Source organism: Heloderma suspectum, chromosome 7 (assembly GCF_057233095.1).
Source record: "Heloderma suspectum isolate Gila_16-S chromosome 7, 16-S_ref, whole genome shotgun sequence".
Lineage (NCBI taxonomy): Eukaryota > Metazoa > Chordata > Lepidosauria > Squamata > Helodermatidae > Heloderma > Heloderma suspectum.
In genome coordinates, this window is record NC_139464.1 from 35,756,940 (window position 1) to 35,771,597 (window position 14,658).

At 40.8% G+C, this 14,658-nt stretch overlaps 1 protein-coding gene across 3 annotated transcripts in view; it reads right to left on the reverse strand.

The window, feature by feature from the left end:
* The window catches only part of SLC41A2 (solute carrier family 41 member 2), a 63,126-nt gene that overhangs the window by 28,392 nt on the left and 20,076 nt on the right, over positions 1 to 14,658 (reverse strand). For all 3 annotated transcript variants that reach the window (XM_084809651.1, XM_084809653.1, XM_084809654.1), the window contains exons 4-6: positions 13,557 to 13,628; positions 12,213 to 12,357; positions 8,652 to 8,798 (exon numbers count right to left, since the gene is read on the reverse strand). In XM_084809651.1, the coding sequence (XP_084665777.1) occupies positions 8,652 to 8,798; positions 12,213 to 12,357; positions 13,557 to 13,628 (364 nt within the window). The remainder of the gene's footprint in view (positions 1 to 8,651; positions 8,799 to 12,212; positions 12,358 to 13,556; positions 13,629 to 14,658) is intronic.

Consider the following 14,658-nt stretch of genomic DNA (forward strand, 5'->3'; position numbering starts at 1 on the left):
AAGAGCTGGAGCAGCTCCCCTATGAGAGAAGGTAACAACAACTGGGACTGTTTAGCTTAGAAAAGAAGCAAGTAAGAGCTAACATGATAGAAGTGTACACAATCCTGCATGGTGTGGATAAAGTGGATAGGGAGACATTTTTCTCCCTCTTTCATAATACTAGAACCTGGGGTCATCCCATGAAGCTGATGGGTGGGAGATTCAGGACAGATAAAAGGAAGTACTTCTTCACACAGTGCATAGTTAAACTATGGAATTCACTACCACAAGCTGTATAGCCAATTTGGATGGCTTTAAAAGGGGGTTAGACAAATTCCTGGAGGAGAAGGCTGTCAGTGGCTACTACTCCTGATGCCTATATGTTACCTCCAGCATCAGAGACAGCATGCCTATGTGCTGGGGAACATGGTGGCAAGGTGCTCTTGCACTCATATCCTGCTTGTGGGTTTCCTGTGGGCAGCTGGTTGGCCACTGCTAGACTATTCAGACCCTTGGTCTGATTCAGCATGGCGATTCTTATATTCTTATAAGACCCAAATTACATTAAAATGCTTTTTATCTCAAACCAGGAGAGGGCAACCACTTTTGATCCAGGGGCTGGATTACTCTCCCAGACCAAGCCAGCGGGCTGGATGATGTTAGGAGGTGGGGCTTCACACCTGAAGCCCTGCCCCATCTCCATTAGGTCATCTACTCTGCCCCGCCCAGTTTTTTTTTCTCCATCCCTCTCTCTGCACAGAGAAAGGGACTCAGCTGGAACTTGCAGGAGTTGGGCTGCTCCTTCCCACAGCTGCTCTTTCTAGCGTACATTTTCTTTTCTCCTATACCTGCATGCATTAGGCTATGCCGGGGTAATCAGAATTTTCTGAGGTAGATTGGCAGGATCCTACAAAATACGGCAGGCTAATAACAACATACATCTCTCCATCTTCTGTTGAATACCAAGATATGTAACTCCAAAGAAGCTACTTTACAGACCTCCTGTATTCAAAGGGACTGGGCTAGAAGAGCAGGAAAATTAGGACAAGTTAGGAGGAGAGGAAGAAAAATGTGGCTGGAATAGGCTCCTTATTTAGTTACTAAGAAATGTCAGGTTCCTCCATATGATAGTCTACATACACAGGCTCTACATGTGGAAACCTGCACAAAGAAAGTTGTGCTCATAAAAATGGCATGTAAAGTCTGGTTTACACAATATTTCTCCATACTGTTGTCTATGCACAATTCAGTGAAGGAATTTGTGTGAATCAAGTGTTAATTACTCTGACTGTTCCTTTGAGAAGGATGTAACATATTCATGGTAAGGATCAGGGGCGTTGTTAGGACAGGCCCACCTGGGCATGGGCCCTGGATCTTGTTTGAGCTGTGCTCCAGATCTTTTGAGCTATCCTAATTGCCATTTTTTTTACATTTTCCCATTGACTTGCATTGGAAAACAAAAATGGCCATAACTTTTTTAGTTTGTAAGATAAATAGATGAAATTTGGAGGCTTGGTAGCCCCTATGGAACTGATTGAGCTGCCAAATTTCAGGCAGTTATGTCCAGTGACTTTTGTGCTAGTCACAGGTAAAGTTTGCTATTTTCAAGAAAAAGTGTCAAAGCAAAGAGGTTTATTTTGTGTGTGCTTCCACATACGTGCATGGAATTTGGAGACTTGGAAATCCGTATAGAGATGACTGATCCTGCCAAAGTTCAGACAGTTAGGTCTAGTGGCTTTTCTGCTAGCCACAGGTAAAATTTGCTTTTTCCAAGAAAATCTGTCAAAGTAAAGAGCTATAATTTTTTTGTGCTTCCACATAAATTCATGGAATTTGGGGAACTAGCAGGCCCTATGGAGCTGACTGAGCCTACCAAATTTCAGACAGTTAGGTCCAATGGCTTTTGCGCTAGCCATGCATAAAGTTTCCTTTTCTCAAAGTCTAAAAAAAAAGTAAAAACTGTCAAGTCACCCAGGGGATTAGAGATCCTAATCAAAAGGTGTTTAAGGTCACCATTAGGAGGTCACTATTCCTAATCTCTGGTGTAGGGGGTTTTTGAGGTGCAAAAAACTTATCTCCCCCTACTTTTCTTTTCTGCTCTTACATGCCCACTGTTGGGAGCTTGCCTGCAATGAAATTTTGAAGAGGGAGAAGGAAGGGAAGAAAGCGCTCCATGTGAAATACTGGTATTTCACACAGCATCAGGTTTTACCGCCCCGAACTGGAACCTTTGGTTTCTGCAGAAGTTTACTGGCTTCAGTACAGCAAAGGATCCAATCAGCCTCCACAAACTTCTTTCTCCCCCTCCACTTTAATTTCTCCTAAATAGCTGTAGGACTCAAATAATCCCAAAGGGAGGGTTAGGACTATGTGGCGTCATGATCGAGAAACTGCTGGGGCTTTTAAATAGGTTCTACAGTTTTAAAAAAGCTAGAAAAAACCCTCAGCCACCTCACCTCATAAAGTTCATTTAAGTACGTGCAATCCTTACAAACCCTCCACAGCCTCCTAAATTCCTCTGAAGTACTACCTCTCTGAAAGGAGCTACTTGGCTTAGGGAATTCTCTCTACCCCCCGCCCCTGCACACATTTCCAATCACCATTCTCCTTCTTCCCTCCCCTATCTTGTTCTTTCTTTCTTTCTCTTCTTTATTCCATCCAGAGCATATCTTGGGGGAATTCTTAAAGAGAATTCTCTTTGGTGGACAAGAGAAGTTCTGAACTGTATTTGACTTTATACAAACAGACAAAAGGGTTGGGTTTTCTCCTTCTCACTCAAGCCTTTGAGAAAACTGGGTTCACATGGTTGCAGAGAAACCGATCTGGAGCTGTTTTGTTTGTCAGTTGCCATTATCCAGCAATAGGAAGGGCTGTAGCTCAGTGGTAGATCACATGCTTGGCATGCAGAAGGTCCCAGGTTCAATCCCCAGCATCTCCAGGTAGGGCTAGGAAAGAATCCTGCCTGAAACCCTGGAGAGCCGCTGCTGCCAATCAGTGTCAACAATACTGTGCTAGATGGACCCAGGGGCTCACTCAGTACAAGGCAGCTTCCTGTGTTCCTCTGAACAGAAAGCTTTAATAATAATAGGAGTTTGGGCCTTGTTTTTTAACTTAGTGCATGCTCAGAGTTTCTCCATAACTGAGTCCTAGTTTTGAAAACAGACTCATTGGCTGAATCCTGGTGAAGTCTTGGCACAAATGAAGTTATGGGGAGGAAGATACAATGAGAGCTTGTGCATAGAGAGCAGTTGCACAAAACAAGACATTTGTTTTTATGAAAAGTTGCTGGAGGATGGTAGGATGAGGAGAGATGGTTGCATGGAGGGGAAGAGAATTGGTAGGGGGAGGATGCAAGCGCTCAGTGGTGAAAGAAGAACATTCTGCCCATGCTCAGAGGCACTCTCTATTTAAAAACATAAGAAGAGCCATGCTGCATCAGACCAAGCTCCATCTAGTCCAGCATTCTGTTCACACAGTGGCCAACCAGATGCCCATAGGAAACCCACAAGCAGGACATGAGTGCAATAGCACCTTCCCACCCATGTTCCCCTGCTGCTAACATTGGTGAAATGTAAATAAATTCTAGTCACTCTAAAATAAAATGCGTGTATATCCTTCAGAAACTTTGCAGGTTTTTTGCCTGGGGGACACCTCCAATGAGGTGCATTTTCATACAAATTTACCCAAAAGCTATTGGGGAAGGGGTGAATGGAAGGGAAAGCAAATCTCTCCCTCCCCCAAACTGGAGAACTCCCCTTCCACATGAACTGCTGCACCACCCTTCTGAAACTTTGCTGGTTTCTTACTTAGGGACAACTCTAGGCTGTCTGTAACTTTCAGAACAATGGTCCACAAGGACCACAATGGACCACAAGGACCACAAGGAGATAAGTATGTCCTCTTTTGGAGACCTCAAAATGTCAAGGCCACCCTTGCACAAAAACCCTTGTGGCTATCATTCTGAAATTTGGCAGACATGATCTCCTCTGATGGGGCAATGAATCCTGAAATTTTTATCCAAATTTCCCAAGGAATTAAAATATTATTGGTAGTTTCCTTTAAAAGAAAATCAAAATATAAGCCCTGCACCTATTTTTCTGACATTGGGCAGGTGTAATCCTCTTCAAGGGGGCTACTATGCCTGAAATTATCCAGTTCTGACCAAGAGAAAAAAGTTAGGTTTTTTTTTCTAATTTCCCATGGTAGTCAACAGGAAGCATAAAGACTCATTTTTCTAAACCTTGACTCAGGTTTGGTGCTGAGCTGAAGTGGTCCAACTACAAATCGGCCTGAGCAGAAGTGGGATGTTTTCCAAAATGCTGAATTGAGGTCTGAGTTGAAGTGGGGTGGGGGGTCAGTGCACACTTCTTATGTACGTATGTATGTAATCTATACACACACGCAAGCACACTGCATGCATGCACCACACACACACACACACACACACATTAGACGTGCGCTTAGACTCGTGTGTGTGTGTGTGTGTATTATGGGCCTGTGCCCCGGATCTTTTAAGACCCTAGCAACGCTCTGGTAAGGATGAAACATGAACAACAGTCTTCAATCTTTTTGGACTTGCTTTTACCTTGCAATATAGGACCCAAAGATAATTCACCATATATCTGTAACCTATTTCTTCACTTTTCCCCCCTCTTTTTTTCGCATTATCTCTTTTTTTAAATGGTGGTTGTGCCACTGATAGTTTCTTAGATTAGGGCAGAATCAATTCCGGCTTATGACCCCACTGCTAGAGAGGAAACCAATACTTTATCTAATGCCCAGACAAACCACAAGGAGAAAAGGGATGTGTGTGTGCATGCATGTGGGAGGGAAGGAATGAGAGAGACAGAGACAGAGAGACAGAGAGAATGTGGTAGCTAAAAAGGTAAGGCAGAGAGATAAATAAATTCTTCTCCACTTTCTTTCTTACAATATGCCTATAAGGAGCAGAAGTACACAGAATCCCAGTGGCTAGCAGTACCAGTTTGACTGGGCTAGAAGAGCAGGCAGCAGCAGGTTCAGTGTGGTCATTAAAAATAAATATATTTTAATCTTTAAAAAACAAAAACAAAAGGCAGTATCCAACGCTGCCCATCTGCGAACAGGGCCTACTGCTGCTTCTGTTCTGTGAGTGGCCAGCCCTGCCAATTCCCTTCTGCAAGTGGGCACCAGCAGCTTGCAGAACCCAGATTTAGTGCTTCCAAGGGCAAGTCCCCAAAAGAGCTGAAACACTCATTTCTGGAATGGGGCAGGTTGGTGGAGTTCTTTTATGTGAGCATAATTTCTGATTAGTCTGTGAAGAGGGCTACCTTGCCTCCCTTTGGAAGATAGGTCAAAAAGTCATTCTCAAAAGCAGGTAGCAACAATCAATGTATCTAGTGTTAAACTAGAGTGATGTCCCAAAAAGAAAACAGCAAATTAATAACACTGAGATGACACTTAAAATTAGTTTAAAATTATAAGTATTATACCTTCGGTAGAGAGAACTGAAAGAGTCTCTGTTAATCCAAATAGGGTTCTGTCCCCTGTCATATTTTTTTTAAAAAAACCACAGTTGTTTTTCGCATTTGATTTTTTTAAATGTACCCTGTTGTACTTACTAATGTGATTAGCTTGTTTGCTCAGCGTTGTACGTCCAGTCTAAATTACCCCCTTTATTCAGCAGGCATAAAAGGTGGTAGAACACTATCTTACTCAGTGCATACTTCCATGCATTATAAATTGCAGCACTCTGGGGTAGACTGAGATCTTCCTCTTTTACTCATCCGCTGCCGCTCACCTTTTTTTTAATCTCAGATCACAGTTTCTATGCTCTTTTGAACCCATCTTCCCAGCAAATAGAGATTGGCCCACATCATTCATATTTTGAACCTTATTTACCCTTTTTTGCATTTCCAGGAGTGTCTTAGTACAACAGCAGCACCAAATTACTTAATTAGCATTCCCATATTTTCACCAATATATGTTGACAGGTGTTTTTGCTTGAATATTGAAAGACACCTCTTTTAAAATGCAGAAGGTTATGTCTTATTCAGCAAAAACTCTTGTTTTGGATCTACTGGACACCACAATGTCTCTTTAATAAAGGTTTGTCTGACTTGGTTAATTGTTGGAGGTGTAATATAGCTAACACTTCTTTTAACTATATATTTTGGAAATGCCCAATACACGCCTCTTTTGGGGAGGATCTTATTATACAGATAAACTTTCTATAGGAACACTCTTTAATATTTACTTATGTACATGTTCTTTTAAATTATTTACCTGCTTCCTGGAAATTAACACGTGATGAGCGTAAATGGATTCTCTGTGCCCTTTTGACAGCCAAAAGACTGATATTACAATACTGGAAGGATAAATGCTCACATCTATAATGCAGTGGATTGAAGGCCTAACAATGCTATCATCATTCAAAAGGGTGGTATATAGACACCAGTCGCCTGTATGGATATTTGGTCTGCTTTTACTGAAATTCATATATAATCCACTGTTTCTAGAATGCTGTAGTCTATTGAAATTGATACTCTTAATGCATGTAGTTATACTATATATATATATATGCTGTTTATTTCTTCCCTTTTTCTGATCTGTTTTGTTTTTGTTGAAATTTGCAATAAACAATTAATTAAAAAATGCAGAATGTAAAAAGGGTGTGAATGGATATACATGCAGGCACAGGCTATGGCTTGGATCCAGATTTAGATGAATACACCTGGGCTGGCAGTAGTGGACTTATCTGCCCCTTCTCCTCATAGCGGTCCCTCCAGCCCCCTGAAAATGTGGTGCAAAGAATCAGGGGACCCTGCTCAATGAGGTGAGCTGTGGTGCAAGGGGAAAGGGGGTGAGCGGGATGCCCAAAGATTGGGTGGATTCACCTTCTGTGAGCAGAGCCCTTCCGTCCACAGAAGGCAGATCATGGATCTAACCCCACACACTCTAGGATCTGTGGCCATCTGCTAATAGCTTCTGCCCCCAATCATGCCATCGACTTGGGGGAACAAGGATCATATTAGGATTCATTAGGCTATACCTAACCAAACCATTATTCTTCCTACTTCTCCTCCTCTTCATAGACCTAAATATAATCTCTCTATTCCTCATCAAAACTGGAATAGGGTTAGTTAGAGGTTCACCCTGTTTGGATACTAATTTCAGGTTAGATCGTGATTGTTTTATACTAGGTTTTATCAGCCTCTCCTCTTCAAATGGATAAATCCTTGTTACTATGGGTGGAGATTCACAATTGACACTATCCTCTTGCACTGCAACCTCTGTGCTATTTGATAGATCCAGTTCTTTAACGTCTTTCCTACCATTGATTGTATAATTCTCTGATTTATCTCCTACCCCATGGGATTCTTTTCTTGTTACGTTTCTCTGTTTATCCTGATGCCTAGATTCATTAGAGTTAGCCTTGCTAATAGCATCCATTTTTTCTATAATCTTAAAAAGTGGGTTGGAGTTCATACTTCCACATTTCTTTCCCTGCTGTGTTCACACTTTCCCACTATGTTTCTTACTACCATGATCAGCTGTAGAGGGTTTTTGTTGCAATTTCTTAGCAAAGGTTTTAATTTCAATGATTTTAATGGCAGAATAGGAGATAGTAATGCAGCTTTGGCAGGACAAATTGCTTTATCGAATGAGGACCAGTGAATATCAGAAGATAAGATCATTAATGAACCAGGTATAAAGCTGTTAAAGATTATTTAAGTACCAGTTAGCCATTTGCAATGGATCAGGGATGGGAGACATGGGGCATCTCTACACCAGCCTAAAATCCTACACTTAAAATGGGGCTTTCTGCTTCCATTTTAAATGCAGGATCACGACGACTCCCTTTTTCACCCGCTTCCTTTTCCCCCTCCTTCTCCCTGTATCTGAGTCTTCCATTATCTTTCATTAATCTTGCTCCTCTTCTTGCCCCTTTTCCTCTTTTCATGAAGGGAATTCAAGCAGAACACAATGGGGTAATTTGATAGCTCATTATCTGTGAACTATTTAAAAATGGAACAAAGGGCATTTAGTGCCGGAGACGCCTTGGAGGTTCACGGCATCATATAAAGAGCCCGCAAACTTCCATGAAGGGGCAATCTCAATCGCAGGATAAAATCTCCATGTGAAGAAAACCATGGAACATCAGTTTACTTTCTCCTCTGCCAGAGGTGTCAGTGTCATCGATTATATATTGTTATCACCCACAGCAGTTCCCTATTTTAAGAAATTGCATGTGGGGGATAAACCAGAAAGTGACTATCAACCCTTGCTGATCAACTTGGATGTTAACACATTTATATTGTTAAAGGAGAGGCAAACCCCTTATATATACTCAATATGGTCAGTGTAGGTTGAGATGGGATCTCAATGTTCAAAGTAGGGTGGGAAATTTACTTTTTAGTCCAGAAATGATTGTTTGGAGGAAGGAGTTCCTGAAGAAGGACTCAGAGGTGCTAGACAACTATAATGATCTGATGCAGAAGTATCAGGTTAGTATCAATAGCCAGGTTAGGAATCTACATTTTAAGTACAAATAGTCTTCTTTACTGATTCCTTTCTTTTAACAATTAAATATTTTATGTTTTCATGTGTTTTTTTCTATGCAGAAAAAAAGTTCAGATATTTTAAATTAGTAAATTATTTACCACAAATCCTTTGAAAGAAAGAATACTCACCAAGGCAATCATAAAGACCCTGACTTATCCAAGCAAGTATGGCAAGAGTGATAAGGTCTCCAAAGCTTGCTGCAATAGGTGTTGCAACATTGTCAGGATTTATGCCAGTCTTCTTAGACCCAACAATAACACCAACCATTATTATTCCTAGAACCATCATAAACAGAAACTATGTCAATCACATGGTGCAATTACAAACTGGGAAACTTTAGAAGAGCTCAAAAAGTCCTCTTTTTTCCAGCTCAGTGGTGTGCTTTTATTTAATTTACATCTTCCTCAGTTTCCTGTTAAAAACAACTCTACTTATGAATGCATTTAATATGAAGAAATCATTTGTAATGATTTCTGTTTACAAACAGTACAAATTAAATACAGTAAACCCCAGAAAGATCTTTATTAAAGTTTGCACAACTTATTAACTTAACATTCCTATATACAGATCCCATTTACTTGGACTTGCATTTATTATTGTTGAGCTAAACTTAATTTGTTATGTCTCCAATCAGCAAGCCATTCATTATCAAAACAGCAGAATAATTTTGAAAAATAATCATCCTGAATTACATCTATGCAAAGACTGTTGAAAAATCAGTATTACACTGATATTATTTGGAATTTTTTATTTAAAACATTTTGAATAAACTAATGGAATAATGAAAAAACTTTGAGCTATGTGATTTTTAAAATCTTGTTACATTTGTAAAAGCTCTCAGTTTTATTTCATGCAACTTTCTAATAACTATGTTATTTATTTCAAGCTGGATCACACATATCTTCTTAATTTCATGTCTTCAGTTATTTTTCAGATTTCCCTATGATACATAATTATTTTAGTGAGTGAATTTGTTTTGCTGAATATGGGGTAGGGATGGAGTGTGGAGAAGAGAAAGAAGTGGAGGGCTTCAACTGAAACTGGGGATGTAGAACATGTAAAAAGCCACTGACATGGTTGCGGATAAGAACCTTAACAAAGGGTTCAGGTAGTGGCATCCACAAATTATTAACATAGGTGTGTGTAAATAGACTAGTAAAAGTTGTGTGTACTGCTAGTAACATCTGTGGACTTATTTGCAAGGTTTGTTTACAAAGGGTATTAGGTCCCCATACCCTACAGAAATCAATCCTAAGTATATGTAACTGAAATAAATCCCCTGTTCATTCCTGCCTCCATTTCCCTTCCCTTCCTTCCTTGCCTTCTTTGAATTCAGTTGTAGATTGGGCAAGGGCAAGAACCTGTTGACTTGCACCTTGTAAAATGCTATCAATGTGCATGACATCATCAACATCAGCATCTATTGGCCCACTACCTAAAACAGCAAATATTTTCATGACTAACAAGTATGAGAGCATTAGCAGGTTCAGATAAATGTTATATTTTCTTTACTTGTATTATATGTATATAACAAAGGTAGTGCCAGTACCAAAGAAAATAAAAATATTTTATTTATGTATTTATTTATTAAATTTATTAATCGTCCATCTGGCTGGTCACCCAGCCACTCTGGGCAATGTCCAATAATAGAAACAGTTTAAAATAATAGAATTCTACATTAAAAACATCATATTTCTAAAAATACCCTAACCCACCCCAAATGCCTGCCTGAACAACCACGTTTTTAATGCGTGACAGAAGCTCATTAAAGAGGGGGCATGGCAGAGTTCCCTAGGGAGGGAGTTCCACAGAGTGGGGGCCACCACAGAGAAGGCCCTTTCCCTTGTCCTCACCAGTCTACCTGTCCTGGCTGATGGGACAGACAGAAGGCCATCCAAGGCTGATCTTGTTAAGCAGCCTGTCTGGTGTTGCTGGAGGTGCTCCTTAAGATAGACTGGCCCGGAACTATATAGGGTTTTAAAGGTCAAAACCAACACCTTGAATTTGGTGCGGAAAACAACTGGTAACCAGTGTGTCAGGGTTACAGAGCCCATAGAGCCCCAAACCAGTTCTGATTCTGAGGAAGAGATAGAAACCATGGGAGAGGAACCCGCGTGCTCTTCAGAGGTGCCGCTGGAGGGACAGCCCCTCCCTGCTCACATTCCTGAGAGTGGTAGCGACCCTGGCAGGCAGGGGGAGGGACAACTGGAGCTTCGGGATGCTAGGCGCTGGTGCAGGGACAAGCAAGAGATGGAGGGCGGCAAGAGGACATCAACAGCTGCGCCCCGATGCCCCATGGGAAAGGGGTGGACTTTCGCCTCCTAGCCCTTAAGTTCAGAGGCTTCCCGCCTTTCCCCTCCAAAACGGAGACCAACTGATTCCCTAAGGCTAGAAACCCCAGATAGGCAGCTCTCTTAAGTTTCCCTCATTAGGCTCAGGCGATTAGCATCTGTAAGCATCATTAGGCTGAATGGACATAAAGCCTTGGAAAAGAGCCCTATCATCTGTGTGTTGATTCTGGCTACTTGAGGATTTCAGAAGGCAGCAAGGGCGCTCCCGACACAGTGCAACTCCTTCAGCCGACGGCTGCCTTTAATCAGGCGAGCCGCCACATTCTGTACCAGCTGCAGCTTCCGACCCGTCTTCAAGGGTAACCCCACATAGAGCGCATTACAGTAGTCTAAACGAGAGGAGACCAGGGCATGTGCTACCGATGGGAGAAGATGGTTGGGAAGGTAGGGGCGCAGCCGCCATATCAGATGGAGTTGGTACAGTGCTGTCTGGCTCACAGCTGACACCTGAGCCTCAATGGACAGCTGGGAGTCTAAAATGACCCCCAGGCTGCGGACCTGGTCTTTCAAGGGTAGCCGTACCCCATTCAACACCAGGTCAACATCCCCCAGCCTCCTCTTGTCTCCCACCAAAAGTACCTCGGTCTTGTCAGGGTTCAGCTTCAGCTTATTCCTCCCCATCCAGCCACTCACTGTCTCCAGACATTTGGACAGGGTTTCTACGGCCAACCTTGGTGAAGATTTAAATGAGAGGTAGAGCTGCGTGTCATCCGCATATTGATGACACCGCACCCCAAACCTCCTGATGATAGCCCCAGCGGCTTCACATAGATGTTAAATAGCATCAGGGAGAGGATAGAACCCTGTGGCACCCCACAAGTGAGTGGCCATGGGTCCGAAACCTCCTCTCCCAGTGCTACCCTCTGGTACCTGCCGGAGAGGAAGGACCAGAACCACTGTAATACGGTGTCTCCAATGCCCAACCCCTCCAGGTGGTCCAGGAGGATACCATGGTCAATGGTATCAAAAGCTGCTGAGAGGTCGAGGAGAACAAGGAAGGAGCATTCGCCCCTATCCAGAGCCTATCTGGATAGGCTATCCCTATCACAAAATAAGTGATGTCAGGTAGTTGGGAAGGATTGTGGTCTATAGGTTCAGTCATAATAGGGAATACTACATCAAAAATAAAGCAGCCTGAGCCAAAATGAACTAAGATTATGGGTTTTAAAAATACAAAGTCAGCACTACCTGCAATATATCCCTGTATATACTTCCAACTGGCTAGAATATAGGCAGAATGAAATTGACCACTGGTCTAAACACTGCGCAAAATATTTGTAATGTTAGAATGAATGGTGTTCGCCTCAAAAAAAAATTGTAACGAAATATTTCTTTTACCTTGTAAAAGGGATGCTATGAAGGCTGTTGCTACACTGCTAGAACACAAGAGGACTGAGTGATCAAGGCGGTATTTGCCCTCAGGAATCCAGCCCAGTATAACTGCTGCCACAGCTGCCAAAAAACCAACCACTGTTGCTTGTACCTACAAACATAAAATATGTAGCATTAGAAAAGTTTTCCTCTGTATAAACAGTGCTCCGACGACAGTACCAGGAAAAAGGAGACATCCTGGATGCAGATTCAGAGAGGCTTTGAGCTGGCATACATGTTTTCCCTCCAGCTGCCCCCACCTCCCACCTTGTGAGCCTGAACCTGGCAGGGCTTGGAATTTGGCAGTTCCTCCACCATGGATTCTCCTTCCCCTACCCTCTTTGGATTGCTCAGTTAAACATGTGAAGACAGTGAGACTCATATTATACCCAACTGGAAGAAAAACACCACAATACTTATTCATTTCACCTATATATTCCAGCTGAAGAAGATATCGTTATTAGTTTTCTCTTTTGCAGAAGTGAAGCTTATTTGCTTCACTTCTGAGTTTTTGTTTTTGCTGTTGTTTTTTCAAACTCTCCAGGGTTCCAAAAGCCTGAAGAACATCACCACACTACTAAGCTGGTGAATCCAGGTTATTATGAGAGCAGAAAAAAGTTGCTAAGTAAAACTCTGAGACCAAAGAAAGGAATTAAATGAGATTAATAGAAAGATGTTCGTGTATAGGGTGATTTGATTTTGATTTGATTTGTTATTTTTACCCTGCTTTTTTGTTTGTGGACACATAGATCAGGTTACAAAATAAAAACATGTACAGTAAAATCCTAAGAATGTTTACCCCAAATTAAATCCCACTTAGTTCAATGAAACTTACTCGTAATAGGTTTGCTTCAGATTGCAGCCTAAAACATTAAAACATAAGTAACAAGTAATAATAATTTTAAAAAGTTTAAAATAGCAGCAGATAAAAGCATTTTGGAACAGGACTAGTTAATTCATTCTGGAACATGCCTGAGTCTATGTTTTAATAATAGTAGATACTAAAAAAAATAACCTAAAAGAGAAATCTTCACACCTGAACTGCAGGATACTTAGTGATTGTATGTTCCACAGAGCATTGCTGTAAATCTTTGTTACAAGACTTTTAAAAAATGTCCCAACTCTGACTAGATATACAATTATAATATTATGTAACCTCTCAAAATCCTATAAAATTCATTTAGTGTAAACAATATGCGAATCATTTGAATACAACAGCTATGACTTTGCTATCACTGCTAGAACACAAGAGGATCAAGGTGGTATTTGCCCTGCATTTATGACTTTTTTAAAACTCTTATGAATCCTTACCTGTTTTAATGCCAAATTACCAATTATTAGATTCCACTTCTCAATTGGAGAATCCATTTTCCCAACATTTACCTGTAAAAAGCAATAATAGAGTTTAACAATGAATTTGGTAATGAGTACTTTATGCTAACATTGTCTCAGCACATTTAAGGATTGTATACCTGTTTGGGGAAAACTGAAGCACATGATCAGATTTTGACTGGCAATCCAAAACTGCTAGAAAAGAAGGAGGTGGTTCCACATCATCTGTGGGTCATATGTTGCGAATCTCTGCCGTTATTAACATGGTTATTTGTGAAACACTTATAAAACTGGAATCTTTTTTAAACTCATTTAATTTAATAAAAATGTTACTAATAACTTTGTAACAGCACGTTTGAGTTTCCTTTTATGTATAAGGCTCCTCAAACTGAAGTTGGCAAGTAAAAAAGGAAGAGAAACAAAAACGGAATCCTACACTGTTGGTACTCATTTCACAGTAAGAATCTAGCAGAATAACAGCAAACCCTGTAAATGTCAACTCGGAAGTAATTGCCATTACTCTCATTATTTAGGATTGCTGTCTCAATTTATTTAGTTCAGCTGCCAGTTTATAAGAATGCTATGAGGATTTTTAATTATATGCAACTAACTGTGCAATCCTATGCATGCCTACTCAAAAGTAAGAGCCATTTTGTTCAAAGGGGCTTACTCCCAAGAAAGTGTGCATAGGATTGCAGCCTAAAAAACCTAAATCAGTGTTGGTCCTCCCGCTCATGACACCATTCTGATGTGACTGATTTGATTGTTGGGATTCCCTTTAAAGGTCACTACGTAATCTCATTGCTTGACTATGTCCTTATTCAAAACTGTTTTAAGATGGGCTTATTCTATGTTCACTTAATTTATAGAGTTTTAAAACCATTATACTCCTATAAAGAGGTAAATGGACAAATTCTAATATTATTTTAATACTTTCTGAATTAAGAAATTGCAGAGTATTTTCTATTATTGTACATTTTGCAGAAATGTTCATATAGAAGTGTGAAGACAAAAAAGGATTGATGGTGCCTGTCCTCATTCAGCCAACCTGACAAAAGATTGGGTGTAATGTACTATGGGG